The sequence below is a fragment of the Idiotropiscis lumnitzeri genome, chromosome 15 (assembly GCF_059441095.1).
Source record: "Idiotropiscis lumnitzeri isolate Australia: NSW breed Sydney's pygmy pipehorse chromosome 15, RoL_Ilum_1.0, whole genome shotgun sequence".
NCBI lineage: Eukaryota > Metazoa > Chordata > Actinopteri > Syngnathiformes > Syngnathidae > Idiotropiscis > Idiotropiscis lumnitzeri.
In genome coordinates this window covers 16,129,446-16,142,734 of record NC_142405.1, presented here as the reverse complement: position 1 = coordinate 16,142,734, position 13,289 = coordinate 16,129,446, and the positions used below count along the sequence as shown (strand labels likewise).

The following is a 13,289-nucleotide window of genomic DNA, read 5'->3' as shown; positions in this document are numbered from 1 at the left end:
CGCTGCATGTCCCTGTATTCATGTCTACTTTCTTCATTCCTCTCACTGTCCCACTTCTTCTTAGCTAACCTCTTTCTCTGGATCCATTTCTGCACCTCCTCATTCCACCATCAAGTCTCCTTATCTCCTTTCCTCCCAGATGACACACCAAGGACTTTCCTACCCGTCTCCCTGATCATATTTGCTGTAGTTGTCCAGTCATTTGGGAGTTCCTCCTGACCGTCAAGAGCCCGTCTCAACTCCTTCCTGAACACTCTTCCCCTTTCAACTGCCACCATTTTGTCCTCTACCCTGCCTGCTCTTTGTCGTTTTCACCACCAGAGTCATCCTACACACAACCATCCTATGATGTTTGACTACACACTCACCTACCACTACTTTGTAGTCGCTGATCTCCTCCACTCTTGTAGGTCACCCTATGTTCCTTCCTCTTTTGGAAGAAAGTATTCACAACAGCCATTTCCATCCTTTTTGCAAAGTCCACCACCATCTGTCCTTCTGTGTTCCTCTCCTGGATACCAAACCTGCCCATCACCTCCTCACCACCACTGTTTCCTGCCCCAACATGTTCATTGAAGTCTGCTCCAATGACAACTCTCTCATTTCTAGGGATGCTCTCAATCATTTCATCAAGGTCCAATCAAAGGTTCTCCTTTTCCTCCAGCTCACAACCTACCTGTGACGCATACCCACTAACAACATTGATAATCACAACTTGGATTCCTAGCTTCAGGCTCATCACTCTATCTGACACTCTTTTTACTTCCAGGACGTTCCTAACATACTCGTCTTTCACAATAACTCCATCTCCCATTTCTCTTCCGATCTATACCATGATGGAACAACTTGAACCCTGCTCCTAAACTTCTAGCTTTGCTCGCTTTCCCCTTGGCCTCCTTTATATATAGTATGTCCACTTTCCTCCTCTGCATCATGTCAACCAGCTCTCTACCTTTCCCCGTCATAGTTCCCACATTCAAAGTCTCATTATGTAAAAAGGGACATTTTTAGCCGTCAACAGGTGGCGGTATATGTATTACAGAATATTAACATCGATGTCTTAAGGTCTTGTCTCTTTATATACAAGTGAATTTTGGGATTTTTTTAGTGCATGTGCAATGGAGTTAAGCATTTCCTCCTTTGTGGCGAAGGAAATATTTAAACGAGAATTTTGATTGCCCCACCCCCTCATATAGTATTTTGAAGACTCTCAATAATAAATTTCCCTTTACTTTTCCCAGTTCTTAATATGGTCCAGTCATTTTGAATGTTACTATCATCAATTTGACTTTTAAAACATCATAGCTCACTTCCTGTTCATTTGAGACTGTGGCTATAATGGACTTTTTTTGTACGTTCTGGTGTGAGACATTGGCCTACTAATTTTGGTAGGCCTAGGTCATACATACTGGGATTGTTTTTTATTTTCTCACTGATTGGACTATTTCCAAATGTGACAACTCTTAAGAAATTCGTATGGGGGTCAAGGCTTTTGAAGTCAAAGCGGATTTTTATGCGAATTCAAAATAGCGGATTTCCTGTTAAGTTTAGCATATCGCTCAATGAGACTTTTTATGGGTCTTGGCATGGATGAAACGTACAACCGGGGCTACGTTTCTAAAAATTTCTATGGGGTGCAAGTGAGACATTTTAAATTTTTTTTTTAAAATTGCACAAGAAATTTATATTTTGCATGTTACAACCCTCAAATGAAATGAAAATGAAAGATAGCTTTCGTTGTATTGCCTCACGGCAGAAACCTTGCTGAATGTCGTGTAAATAAAAACTATGTTTTGGTTTTTAATATATGTGTTGTTCACTGACTAATCCACAATCCACAGTAAACGCAACGTTATGTTAGCGTATCACAACAGGACATCGCGTGCGACATTCCATCAGACGCACACGGTAGCCTGTGCGTGCTAACTACTATGTCAGAAATTGTGATTGTAAATTAAAGTCAGGAGTCAGCCGCAACGTTTTCCCTTTATAAATGCTTGTTTATCACTGCTGTGTTGCTATTAAACGGAAGTTTATGTCGTATTAAGTGAATCTTTACATCCCTATGAAGAATTGAACCCAATCTAGTTAATTTACATATGTTTTACTGAACATGACCTGATCAAAGCGCAAGCTAGAAATCATGAACAATTTCAACTAATTCTATCCACTGGGCAGACTGCATAAATATAGTGGCAAAAACACACTGTAAACGCATGACAGTCACATGCCTTGTGACTCACTTGCTTGTTGGCGGTGATTTTCGTGCTTCCACCATGTTGATTTGGTACGCCAAAATCGCGTGGTGACCGGAGCTCGTGTGACATAAAAGTCACATTTATTCATGAAAAAGAGACATATTAAAAAAAAAAATCTATTTATAGTTTTCTGAATTGATATTGGACTATGAAAGGGACATTTGTTTCGCTGACTCGCCATTTAAATTATTTTTTAATTTATTTTTTTAAACACACCCCTACCTCTAATGTGTAGTGATACATGTGATAGAGAACAGTAGTAATAATGACATGGAAGCTTTTCTGTCTTTAAACATCTATATCTTTAATTCTTCTCATTTTGCCAATCCAGAGTGTCTTCTTGTGACGACCAGACTTAAAACAGTTGAATATTGACTGAGAGGAGGAGGGCCCTCCCGATGACCAGAAGATCAAACACTGTGTGGTACAAGTAAACCATAGAGTGCGAAGATCAGTGTGTGGCCACAGTGGGTGAGCAGCTTTCCCTATGTGTGTGACAATGGGAGACATCAGCGACTTGGACCGACAAATTGAACAGCTCAGACGCTGTGAACTGATTAAGGAAAATGAAGTAAAAGCACTATGTGCCAAAGCCAGGTAACATTTGCAAACACACACTCATCCACAAAACACATTAGGAACGATGTTCATAAGTTTAAAAAACAATTAGACATTTCATGCTCATCTATACATTTTCTTGTCATTAATTTACATTTCATAGCGTGCTTTTTTTTTTTGTTTATTCATAAAATAAAATAGTAGTTAATGTTGATTGAATACTTGCAAAATATCATTGTGCATGACTATGACTGTACTGTGGTGCCTTGAGGTATGAGTGACTCGACGTTGGGTGGGCAATTGCAATGGCAACAGCTATGAATTGCAACATCATTCAGGCCTAAACATGAGTCTTTCGAGCAAGCATGAGGGAAATACGGTTAGCCGCTTGTAGAACATATATTATTTATATATATATATATATATATATATATATATATATATTATATATATACATATATTATTTATATATATATATATATATATATATACGTATACATATATATTTATATACGTATGTATATATATATATATATATATATACGTATATATATATATATATATATACGTATATATATATATACGCACCGCACCCCAAGTTTCGGATCCTCAAGAAGTTTGCAAATGTGCTTAACGCTAATATCGATTCAACCCTAAAGCAGAAATGTTTGCAGCGGGCTCAGGAATCATGAAGGCTAATTTTCAAGCAGATTTGTTTACCAATGAGTGCCGTGAAACCCTTGATGGCCCAGTTTGTTGTCGCAGCGGATGATTGGTGAATGTCATCAATGTCCAAAAAAGGCTGAGACGGCAGCAAGGGGGTGGTGGTGTTGCGTATGTTTTGTGCTGGAATGATGGGGAGAGAGCTGGTAGGTACCTTTAGGGTCCTTGAGCTTATGAAAATTACCTCTGTAAAGTAGTTTCTGACGTAACTGTTTCTTCCATGGTACAAAACGAACATTCGTAGCCTCAGACGAAAAATCATCTTGCATGAGAATGCCACATCTCATAAAGAACACTACTGCGTCACTGGCTCCTAGGGTAAAAGACACGAGAAACTGAGAAACACACTCGTCGGCCAAGGTGGCCGGCATCACGGCTGATGCTCCGTTGCTCTAAAATATTTACAAATCCACCCATAGTTAACTGTGGAAAGTTTAGAATTAAAATGATCGAGGCCTTTTTAAAAAAAAATGTGTATTGTATATTGTTTTATTTGTGTGCATGTAATAGATATATATATATATATATATATATATATATAAATATATATATAAATATATATATATAAGCTCGTAATATATATTGTCATCGAAGTGTGTATTGCTTACATGTAATATATATAAAATCTTTGTTAGAATTTGAAAAATATAACCTCATATGTTTTGTTTTTTCAATTTCTTTCGCTTTTTGTACATTAAGCAAAAATGCCTTATAGCATTCGTGAGGATGTTAGTACTTATCTGTTGAAGATGCTGACCCATCGCCTAATTTCAACTGTCAGTTGAACCACTGTTGCTTTCATTTGTATTGTCAGAGAGATTCTGGTTGAAGAAAGCAATGTCCAGAGAGTTGACTCTCCTGTAACGGTAAGTGAAATTTTTGTGTTTATTATTGGCCATAATATACTTTTGATTACAGACGATGATTATCCATTTTACAGGTCTGTGGCGATATACATGGTCAGTTCTACGACTTGAAGGAGCTTTTTAGAGTAAGTTATTTTTCTCAATCTTTTTCCATGCTGGATCATTTGCATGTTTTTAGTTGTAAATATCTAAATCAATTTGATACTATAGGATTATCTTGAGTGATATTTTTTCATGTTGGGCTGAATGATTGAAATATCTTGAGTGATATTTTTTCATGTTGGGCTGAATCATTGAAATAGCAATTGTAGACAACAGGATCATGTGAAAGCGAAAGATTCGTTTTCTACAGGACTATTGCCTAGGTATGAGCATCATTAAGATTTAATGATACTACCACCACCACTACTACTACTACTACTACTCCTACTCTTATGACCTCTACACACCACGGCCTCAATGTCGTCTGACCGTAAAATAACCAACGAACACACCGCAAAAGCTGACGGAGACACCAACTGCTCCGGACCCTCTGCGCATGTGTGAGAAATAGTACCCCTCCATGCCATCGGCGGCGATAGTCACTGTTCCCTATTGTTATTAAAGGTATATAAGAAAAAATGTAAACAAAGAACACTGCTATCATTTTCACCTGGTGTTTCACTAAGATGTCCACCCTCGTGATGTATTCCCGAAGTATGTATGAGCGAAGTTGATTCAGTTCGTGAGGAATAGCTTCGATTTTCACCCATTGTCCGTTTTGGCACTTTGCGTCCTTGTCCAGTGGACTGATTCACTCACTAACAACCAATCACAGTGCTCATTTGTCCTGCTCGCCCGACCTGATTGTACATGTTGAATTGGCCGGAGTCACCCCCCAGAGTCCCCAAAAACGGTTAGGACTTAATAATGTTGTGAACTACGCCAGACAACGTGTCCCGACTTTGCAACGGACAACGCTGGATTGGTGTTCAGAGATCTTTAAGGATACTGCTTATCCATTCAAAACTTGAATTTGTGTATCAGTGATGGGATTTGGTTCCTGGGATGTCAGCCCATTTTTGGAAGGGATGACGACAAATCTTTTAAAAATGGATGGACTAAGCAAGGCCAGAAGTGGGTTTTCGCCCGTCCCTTTAAACTTTAAGTTTTTATGTAACAGTATTTTTATTGTGGTTTAAAATGTTTTGTTAAGCGCTTTGTTACAACTTGTGTATTACCATTTTCAGGTTTAAATGCCCTGACGCCGTTTGGGAGAGCTTAGTTTACTGCTTACTAAAATTAAAAGGTGGCCTATTGCCAGGAGAAAGCAAGCATGGTTGTTCTTTTTTACCGGCCGGCCGGGAGAGAGGCCAAGAGCAGACCGGCGTCTTGCTCAGTTCAGCTCCGCGCACCCTCTCTCTCACCCCCCTCCCTGCCGCCTCTGCTTTTATTAGAGCTTGACTCAAAACTTAACTGACAATGGGAGTCTGTCTCGAGTAAACAGGAAGCCATAACTAACAACTAATCACCAGGAGACAGGAGCTTAACTGACAATGAAGGTCTGTTTTAGACTAAACGGATCTCCAGGAGACAGGAAGCCATAACTCACAATGAAAGCAAGGAAATAGAAACTAAAGCAAAAATGTAAGTGTGTGTGTGTACGTGTGCTAAAACAAAAATGGGTGTGGGGGTGTGTGTGTGTGCAATCATTAATGATACAAGTAGTGTATAAAAACATGATTAGAAATACACAAACTGATTACATAAAGTTACTTGAGATTAATGTGATCTTCAGCTTATCTTACATTTCCCCCCTGTTGTGGATTTCTAAACTTCAAATAAATCATGACTTTACGGCTTTAAAACAGATCATCATAATGAAATCATACAACAGTGTGATCATCAGTGGAGGGGCGAAAACCCACATTAGGGAAAAATTCCCCTCCTCCCTTCCGCGTGGAACGAGAACCTCATGGTCTGATGACCACTTGGGAATAAAACATATAAATAAACGTTTCAATATACCTAGTGAAAAATAACAAAACTGTCTCCACGCAGAGCTTGTCTCTAGGGAGACTTGGCGGAGGCCCCTTGCCTCGTTGTAGGAGGGGACAGCCGTCCTTGCCTCCCGGATCTTCTTCCTGTGTGGTGTGTATGTGCACGTGTAGGGGCAGGGGCAGTTAAGTCCATGTGTTTTTTAGGTTTCATTGTCCAGTTCGAATTTGTCATTCTCAACATCAATCAGGTTGTAATGGTACATTTGGGCAACAAATATACGATTAACCATCGTCTTTGTCATAGGAACAATGCAACTTCAACACCAGGGTTCGAAGTTAACTTTAAAAACTGCTTGCCCATAGGGCAAGTGCCACTAAAATTTACCTTGCCTGAGTGGCCAAATTACTTGCCCAACTTGGGCAAGTGACAATTTTTTTTCTCTTGGCCGATGATTAAATTACCTTGCCCTGAGTGACTTTTTGTATGACAAAGTGTCTAATTACAAATTGCATGAATTTTCTGTTCGGACAGTTCCTGCCTAGAAAGAATTAAAAATACGTTACAATCATAAGGGTTGCTTATATAAAAATGTATCATGTATTAACACATTAATTAGGTGTCTGCTGACCCAGGATTATGTTATTCCTTCATGAGTTCTATGTTGCAGACGTTGCAGGCATTAAGAAACAGTCAATGAAGCATATGTCTGTAAGGAGCTGGCAGCTGGCAGGTAGAACTGGTCCTGTGAAAGCTAGACTAAGAATAAAATGTTTATGGTTGTAAAATGTGTGCCACAAATGTAAATAAACATATAATCTGATAAACATAAATTAATCTTGATTTCATCATCAACCATGAAACCCTACTCACAACAGCATGTATCATCCTGTGCAGTTATTGAAAATGTTAATTGTAGTTTTAATAATTAACAAATCTGCATGTTAAATTGGGAAACTTATATTACAGCAATCCAGATGGTCAATTTTAAATCCAAGAGAGCCTATTAATTGAGTAATCACATGAGTAAATTATGAGTGTGGGAAATTTGTGTATTCCTTTAAGACCAGTGCCTGTGGTGCTGCCTCCATAAATTTCATAGCATAAACAGAACACAGTCACTGACGTCAGGTCACATCATGGAACGAATGAATTAACAGCCAATAATCAAATATTACTCCCTTCCTTACTCACAACTGAATTGTCTACTTAAAAATATTCGAGCTATTTTAGTCATGTCAGAGGAATCCGAAATGTTCGGATTTGAACAAACTCGTCGCCACTTGTAAACATGCGCAGAAGGTAAAAACTTCCGGCTGTCAATTTTCGGCCAAAATATCGTAGGTTTTTGTTGTGTTTTTCAAACTTCAAATGAGGATGCAACTACAGCGAGTTCCAATACTGCGGGATTTATTGACGTTCACTTTAACTCGACATACACTGAACTAACTGATCCCCGTAGCGCCCGCCCATTGCCCCCGAAAAGGCCAATGGACCATACCACAACATAAGGGGGTGTCTGGGTTAAACCATCACCATACAGTGACTACAAACAGATCACACCACAGTTTTCCTCGAAATTAAAGATATTTGGCTGCCTCAAAAAATGCTTGCCCGGTCGGGTAAGTTGCCCATAATTTTACCTTGCCCGTGGCCAAATTTCACTTGCCCCGGACAATCGGGAAGCGGTTAACCGCGAACCCTGTACACATAACAAAATGAAAATGATAATTATCACGATAAATTGTGTCTTTCAAATTCTTCATAGTGGCCATAACATCAATAATTGTCTCATTTTCGTTAAAAATGTAAGTTGCAGTAATGTTCTCCAATCAGCGCTGAAATTTCTTTATGTACGTCATTAATTTCCCAAAAATATATATCTAATCTTTTTGTTCTGTGGCTTCAAACATTCATATCTGTGGCTGGTTGTATGGTTCTAATGTACGTGTGGTCTGAGACTATGACTCTGGTGGAGACTTCCGAGGGACTTCCGTCGCTAGGCCTTTCAGCAGGAAATCGGAGAATCTTGCACTGCGACTGGTGGATCCAGCCGCCACGCCCCGCGACCTTTGCTGCCGTCGGGGTCACTGCCATCACCTGGCGAGGGCCGTCTCAGCATTCACTGTCCCAACGAGGTTTCGACACCTTGAAGAAGAGTTGGTCTCCCACACGGACGTGATTTCTCTGTGGATCAGAACACACTGGCCAGTAATTGTCTTTTCATCTTTTTCGGTCAAACATGTTTTTCATTTGGACTGGGACAGATGTGCCAGTCGCTGGTGGTTCTGATGAATCTGGGAGTCGATAGGGGATAGTGTCCTTCCTTCAGCTGGCACTATCCTCATTGCTGTGGTTGAAACACAGTCGGGCCATTGTCTTTTTGTTTCTCTCATTGTCTTAATAAGTCTGGCCTTGACAGTTCCGTTAGTACGTTCCACAAGTCCTGCAGACTGTATGGACAATGACGCTTTGAGTCAATTTGCAGCAACTGTCCCACTTGTTACAACATCATCAAAATGCATCACTTTCACTTTAAATCACTCTTGAAATTCCAAATGTTGGGATAATTCGATTACACAATACTTTTACAACTGTTTTAGCATCAGCATATGTTGTTGGAAACAACTTAACCCATTTTGAAAACATATTAATTACAACTAAGCAATATTGCATCATCTCTAACAAATAACATTGTCTCCAAAAAAAATAATCCGTTGAAAAGTCTGTATGTGGGAATAATTTCATATCACACTTCCCCCTCTTGACACATGACTACGCTCATGTGTCACTCTTGTTACTCCTTTCAACCAATGAATTAGGCAGCCAGGATTTGCCATCTGTCAATTTGCTGATCCTGTCCTCAGCAATGTTTGCACCTTTGTTATCCCAATGTGTGCGTTCAATTCGTGGTGCATTTTTCCTGGCGTGAGATCAAATTGTCAAGTTGATTTGCTGTGTGTGTTCATTCTCCCTTGTAGGAATGCAGTGTCGACTTTGAGGTCATGCCTTGGGCTGCAGCCTTTGCTGCATTGTCAGCGAGGCAGTTTCCAATTGTAATTGTGTCATTTTCTGTTAAGTAAATTTTGCATTTACAAATAACTATTTAGACATGCTTTATGCACAACTTTCCTTTTCTTGTTGTGGTTTCAAAGCCCTTGTTTTCCCAATGTCGACAGAACACATAAGCATTTATCTTGACTGTCAGTCCACATTGTAACCATACAGCTCCTACAGGATGGGAAACCTCAAACTTTGACTTTCTCACACTCGCCTACGCTCTTCCTGCTTATTCGAACAATTTCTCTCTTACAAGTTATCTGTTGGTATCACACTGCTAATACTCCCATCGCATAAAAGTCAGTGTGATCTCAGCCTGTGACCTTGGTTATCAAACACTTTTACTTATTAGTCTGGAATGTGCACCTCATTTCTATTTCTTATCAGTCTGGAATGTGCACCTGGTTTGTGTCTTACAAGCCTGAATCTCTCCAGTCGAGAGAAAAGTGTCCATGTCTCTCCAGTCGGGAGAAAAGTGTCCATAAGGTCAGGTCGCGGTCTGGTGCAATCTGGACGCGGCCTCCACAGTCGTGTGGCGTGCCTTCTACTGGTGCGGGGAAAAGTGACGCGGGGCTGAGCGCACCGCACCTTATCAGTGTAATGTGTCCCTGTGACAATTAGGTCGCCGTGCAATGTGAATGTGGTGGACAAGAATGTCATTTTTGTATTCCTTAAATCAGCGGTGAGGACTGCTTGATCACACTCTGACGTGGCTCTCGCCACGGGATCCAATTGTTGTGACTAATATGCAAATGATTTACTTTCCTATGTTTCTGCAGCAACACAAGTCCATGAAGCCATTTTTTGCAGTCACTGTTTGCTCAAATGGCTCATAGTAGTTTGGTAGTGCATTAAGATGCTTTGTCGGTACAATCTCCCTTTTTGGTCTTGTAGTGTATTTCCACAAGGTCTAACATATCCAACTTTTTTTATGGCTATGACGATATTGTTGCTTTTACGAATACCAAGTCTTGTGTTGGACCTCCCTAATACATAAGTTACAGTCTTGAGAGGCATCGGGCCTCAACATTATTTACGAAGGGTCAGGGATTTAACAGGGGTCCCCGACGTCCCAAGGAAGGTGAAGTCGCGCCTGGGAGGGGCCCCCCCAGGCACCCACAGGAGGCGGCCGAAAGGTTCAGCCAAGGGCCAGCAGGACAAGAATGCACATGCAACAAGGGAGAACTGGACATTCATGTCTTTGGTTTGCCCTCCCCACAGGAAGGGAAGGCTCTCGAGAGAGAGACCCTCCCCTCCCTCCCCCTTCTCCTTGGGGAGATTTTCCCCGACATCAGCACGTGATGAGAACAAAATCCCTTTCTAACCAAAATGGCTGTGTCAGAGTTTTTTTTTTTTCCATCACCAACTCCGCCCTGCTCGGTGACCCATCCCAGAGGGAAGCCGAGCCAGACCCACACATCAACAACAAAATCCACCACAGTCTCATGTTCACTAGACATGACCTACAAAAATTTTAAAAAGGTTGTGTAGACTTGCTGTACTATAGATATCAATCATCCCCCCTGTTGAGACATGGGAATTCCCATGACTCAATTTAGCAATTAAATATCAAGGTGGTAGTGCTAATATCGTAATCAATGAGTTCATGCTTGACAAGTTCAAAAGCTTTGTCAGCCTCAAGTGTTCAAACTATTTTTCTCTTCCGCAAATGTCATTGGTTTGTCATAAATGATGTCCAGCAATGGTCGTGTGATTTCTGAGTAATTTGCAATCCATGCCCTACAATAATTACACCCTTCTATGAAAACATCATTTACTTCTCTGTTATTGGTTTTAAGGCTCTGGCAATGTTTTTCTTTTTGCTCATCACTGACAATGCGCCCTTTTAAAGTTTTGACGTTTGTTTGAATTCGCCCTTGTTTATTGACTCTGATATTAAGGTCCAATTGCGTCAGTGTATCACAGTAGTAGAACGCACGTTGATGTAGAACTGCTTCTACACTTACTTATTATGTTTGTTTTTTTACGTCACGTGATCCTCCGTTGCTATCACAACTCATCCTGAAAAATTAATGTTTATAACAAGACTTTCTGCTTCCTCTTTTTTTTTTCTTCTGCTCAACACGTTCATACTTTTGTGCATAGTTTAGGATTTTCCCCTCCATTTGACAAGTCGACCAATTTAAATTGTTTTGTTTGAAAAGCCTGTAATTTTCTTTTTTTCCTTCACCTAATCACAAATGTCTCATCATAAAAGTGAACATGTTAATTTTATTTTATTTCCAATTTTTCTAACTTTGTGACTCATTTCACTTCAACCAGTTCTACCTCAAAGTGAACAAGAACACATCAATGTTATTTGTAGTCTCAAATTTCTTCTCTGCTTTAATGAAAGCCCTTCTAACCAAATTATCATCTTTTTTCCTGTCATTTCTATCTCTGCATTTCATACCATTTCTGGTCTACCTTAATACAAACATCATCAACTGAAATATGAAATATAAAATATTTATTTCTTCTATTCACCCTTAAAGCAGAATCTAATTCTCATCCTCATTCATTTGTTCATGTCACACCTTCTTCAATCGCCAAACTCTTTCTCTGACTTCCTCCCCGTACTTGGGACATCTTCACAGAGCTGCTAACTCTTTGTTCCTCGGCTGGTGCATTTCCTCCTTTTTTTTCTTGCTCTTGTTTCTATGTCTTTCCTTATCTTCACTCATCTTTCTAAATCAGCCTAGGCGTCTGGGCTAAATCTTTTCATAAAACGCACATCAGGCAATTTTTCTATCTCATTTCTTTGAGCCTGTCCCATCGTAAAAGTTATTGTATTTTATTTTCAAATTGGAATAAATGCATTTCCTCAAATCTTCCCCTTTATTTATTTCTTGTGTAAATTTTGGAATTATTTTACTCAATATCTCATCACTCATAAGTAGCCTTTTGTTGGTTACTAATCATTGATTCAATTTTATCTCTACTTCATCAATCCTTTTAGCACAATTCCAACCACTTTTATCACTCTTCCTGACATTTAGACACACAGACAGACACACGAACGTATACACGGGCCCACAAAACGACACACACAGTTCTCAACACTGAACAGCTACAAACAAGAAGAACATGTTAGTAATAACAACATCACAATCTATCTTTATCTTTGGCCAATAATAAATCCTTCAATTCAACTAATATCTCAACTAAATTTATATATGCGCAGCCCTGTAGGGCCGGTGCACCCTCTGCCACAAGTGCAAAGCAACGCACCGGTGTGTCCGTGCCTTAGATTTCTCTATCTTTTTAGAATTTTTCTTTGTCTTGTCTATGATTATTAATTCTGGCGATACTGTATCGTACTTTTGTGAGTTTTCAACCAACCTCCGAATTTATATTAAATTTATTTAATTTTCCATTTTACCCAAATCTTTTTTTTATTTTATTAAGATCCTGTTTTTTTTTCCACATGCGTCCAATCCTTACACTGCAGCATATTTCTGGGTTCTATTTTACTACCCAATATCTCCGCCCTAGAAAATTTGGTCCAGTTTGTCAACACCTAGGGTGTTCTAAAAACTGGTTTCTTATTAGTAGGACAGCAACTCAAATTTCCTGTTGTGGTAATTCTCACGTCAACCTTTTCAGGTGGAGAATTCTTGCCTCTGCATCCACACCAGTCTGCTGTTTATAACCCTACTTTATTACATGGAATAAAATACCAAATGGTATTTGTAATCCCCAATCACACCATTCACTCACTTTGCATACGGTTTTCGCAAACATTCACACACAAAATGTACGTTGCACGTCCACTGATGTGTTTTTCCTTTTCTTATCTTCAGCTTCCTTTTTTCCGCCAATTGTCTTCTCACTGCTTCAAAACCTG

At 39.6% G+C, this 13,289-nt stretch overlaps 1 protein-coding gene across 2 annotated transcripts in view; it reads left to right on the top strand.

Annotated features, from left to right (window-relative positions):
• The window catches only part of LOC148323089 (serine/threonine-protein phosphatase 4 catalytic subunit B), a 65,948-nt gene that overhangs the window by 10,501 nt on the left and 42,158 nt on the right, over positions 1-13,289 (top strand). The window contains exons 2-5 of one of the 2 annotated variants that reach the window (XM_088316469.1): positions 2,590-2,855; positions 4,354-4,405; positions 4,480-4,530; positions 6,446-6,535. In XM_088316469.1, coding sequence (XP_088172595.1) covers positions 2,746-2,855; positions 4,354-4,405; positions 4,480-4,530; positions 6,446-6,535 — 303 coding nt within the window. In that variant the 5' untranslated portion in view covers positions 2,590-2,745. The remainder of the gene's footprint in view (positions 1-2,589; positions 2,856-4,353; positions 4,406-4,479; positions 4,531-6,445; positions 6,536-13,289) is intronic. The other variant, XM_088316470.1, reaches the window with a different exon arrangement.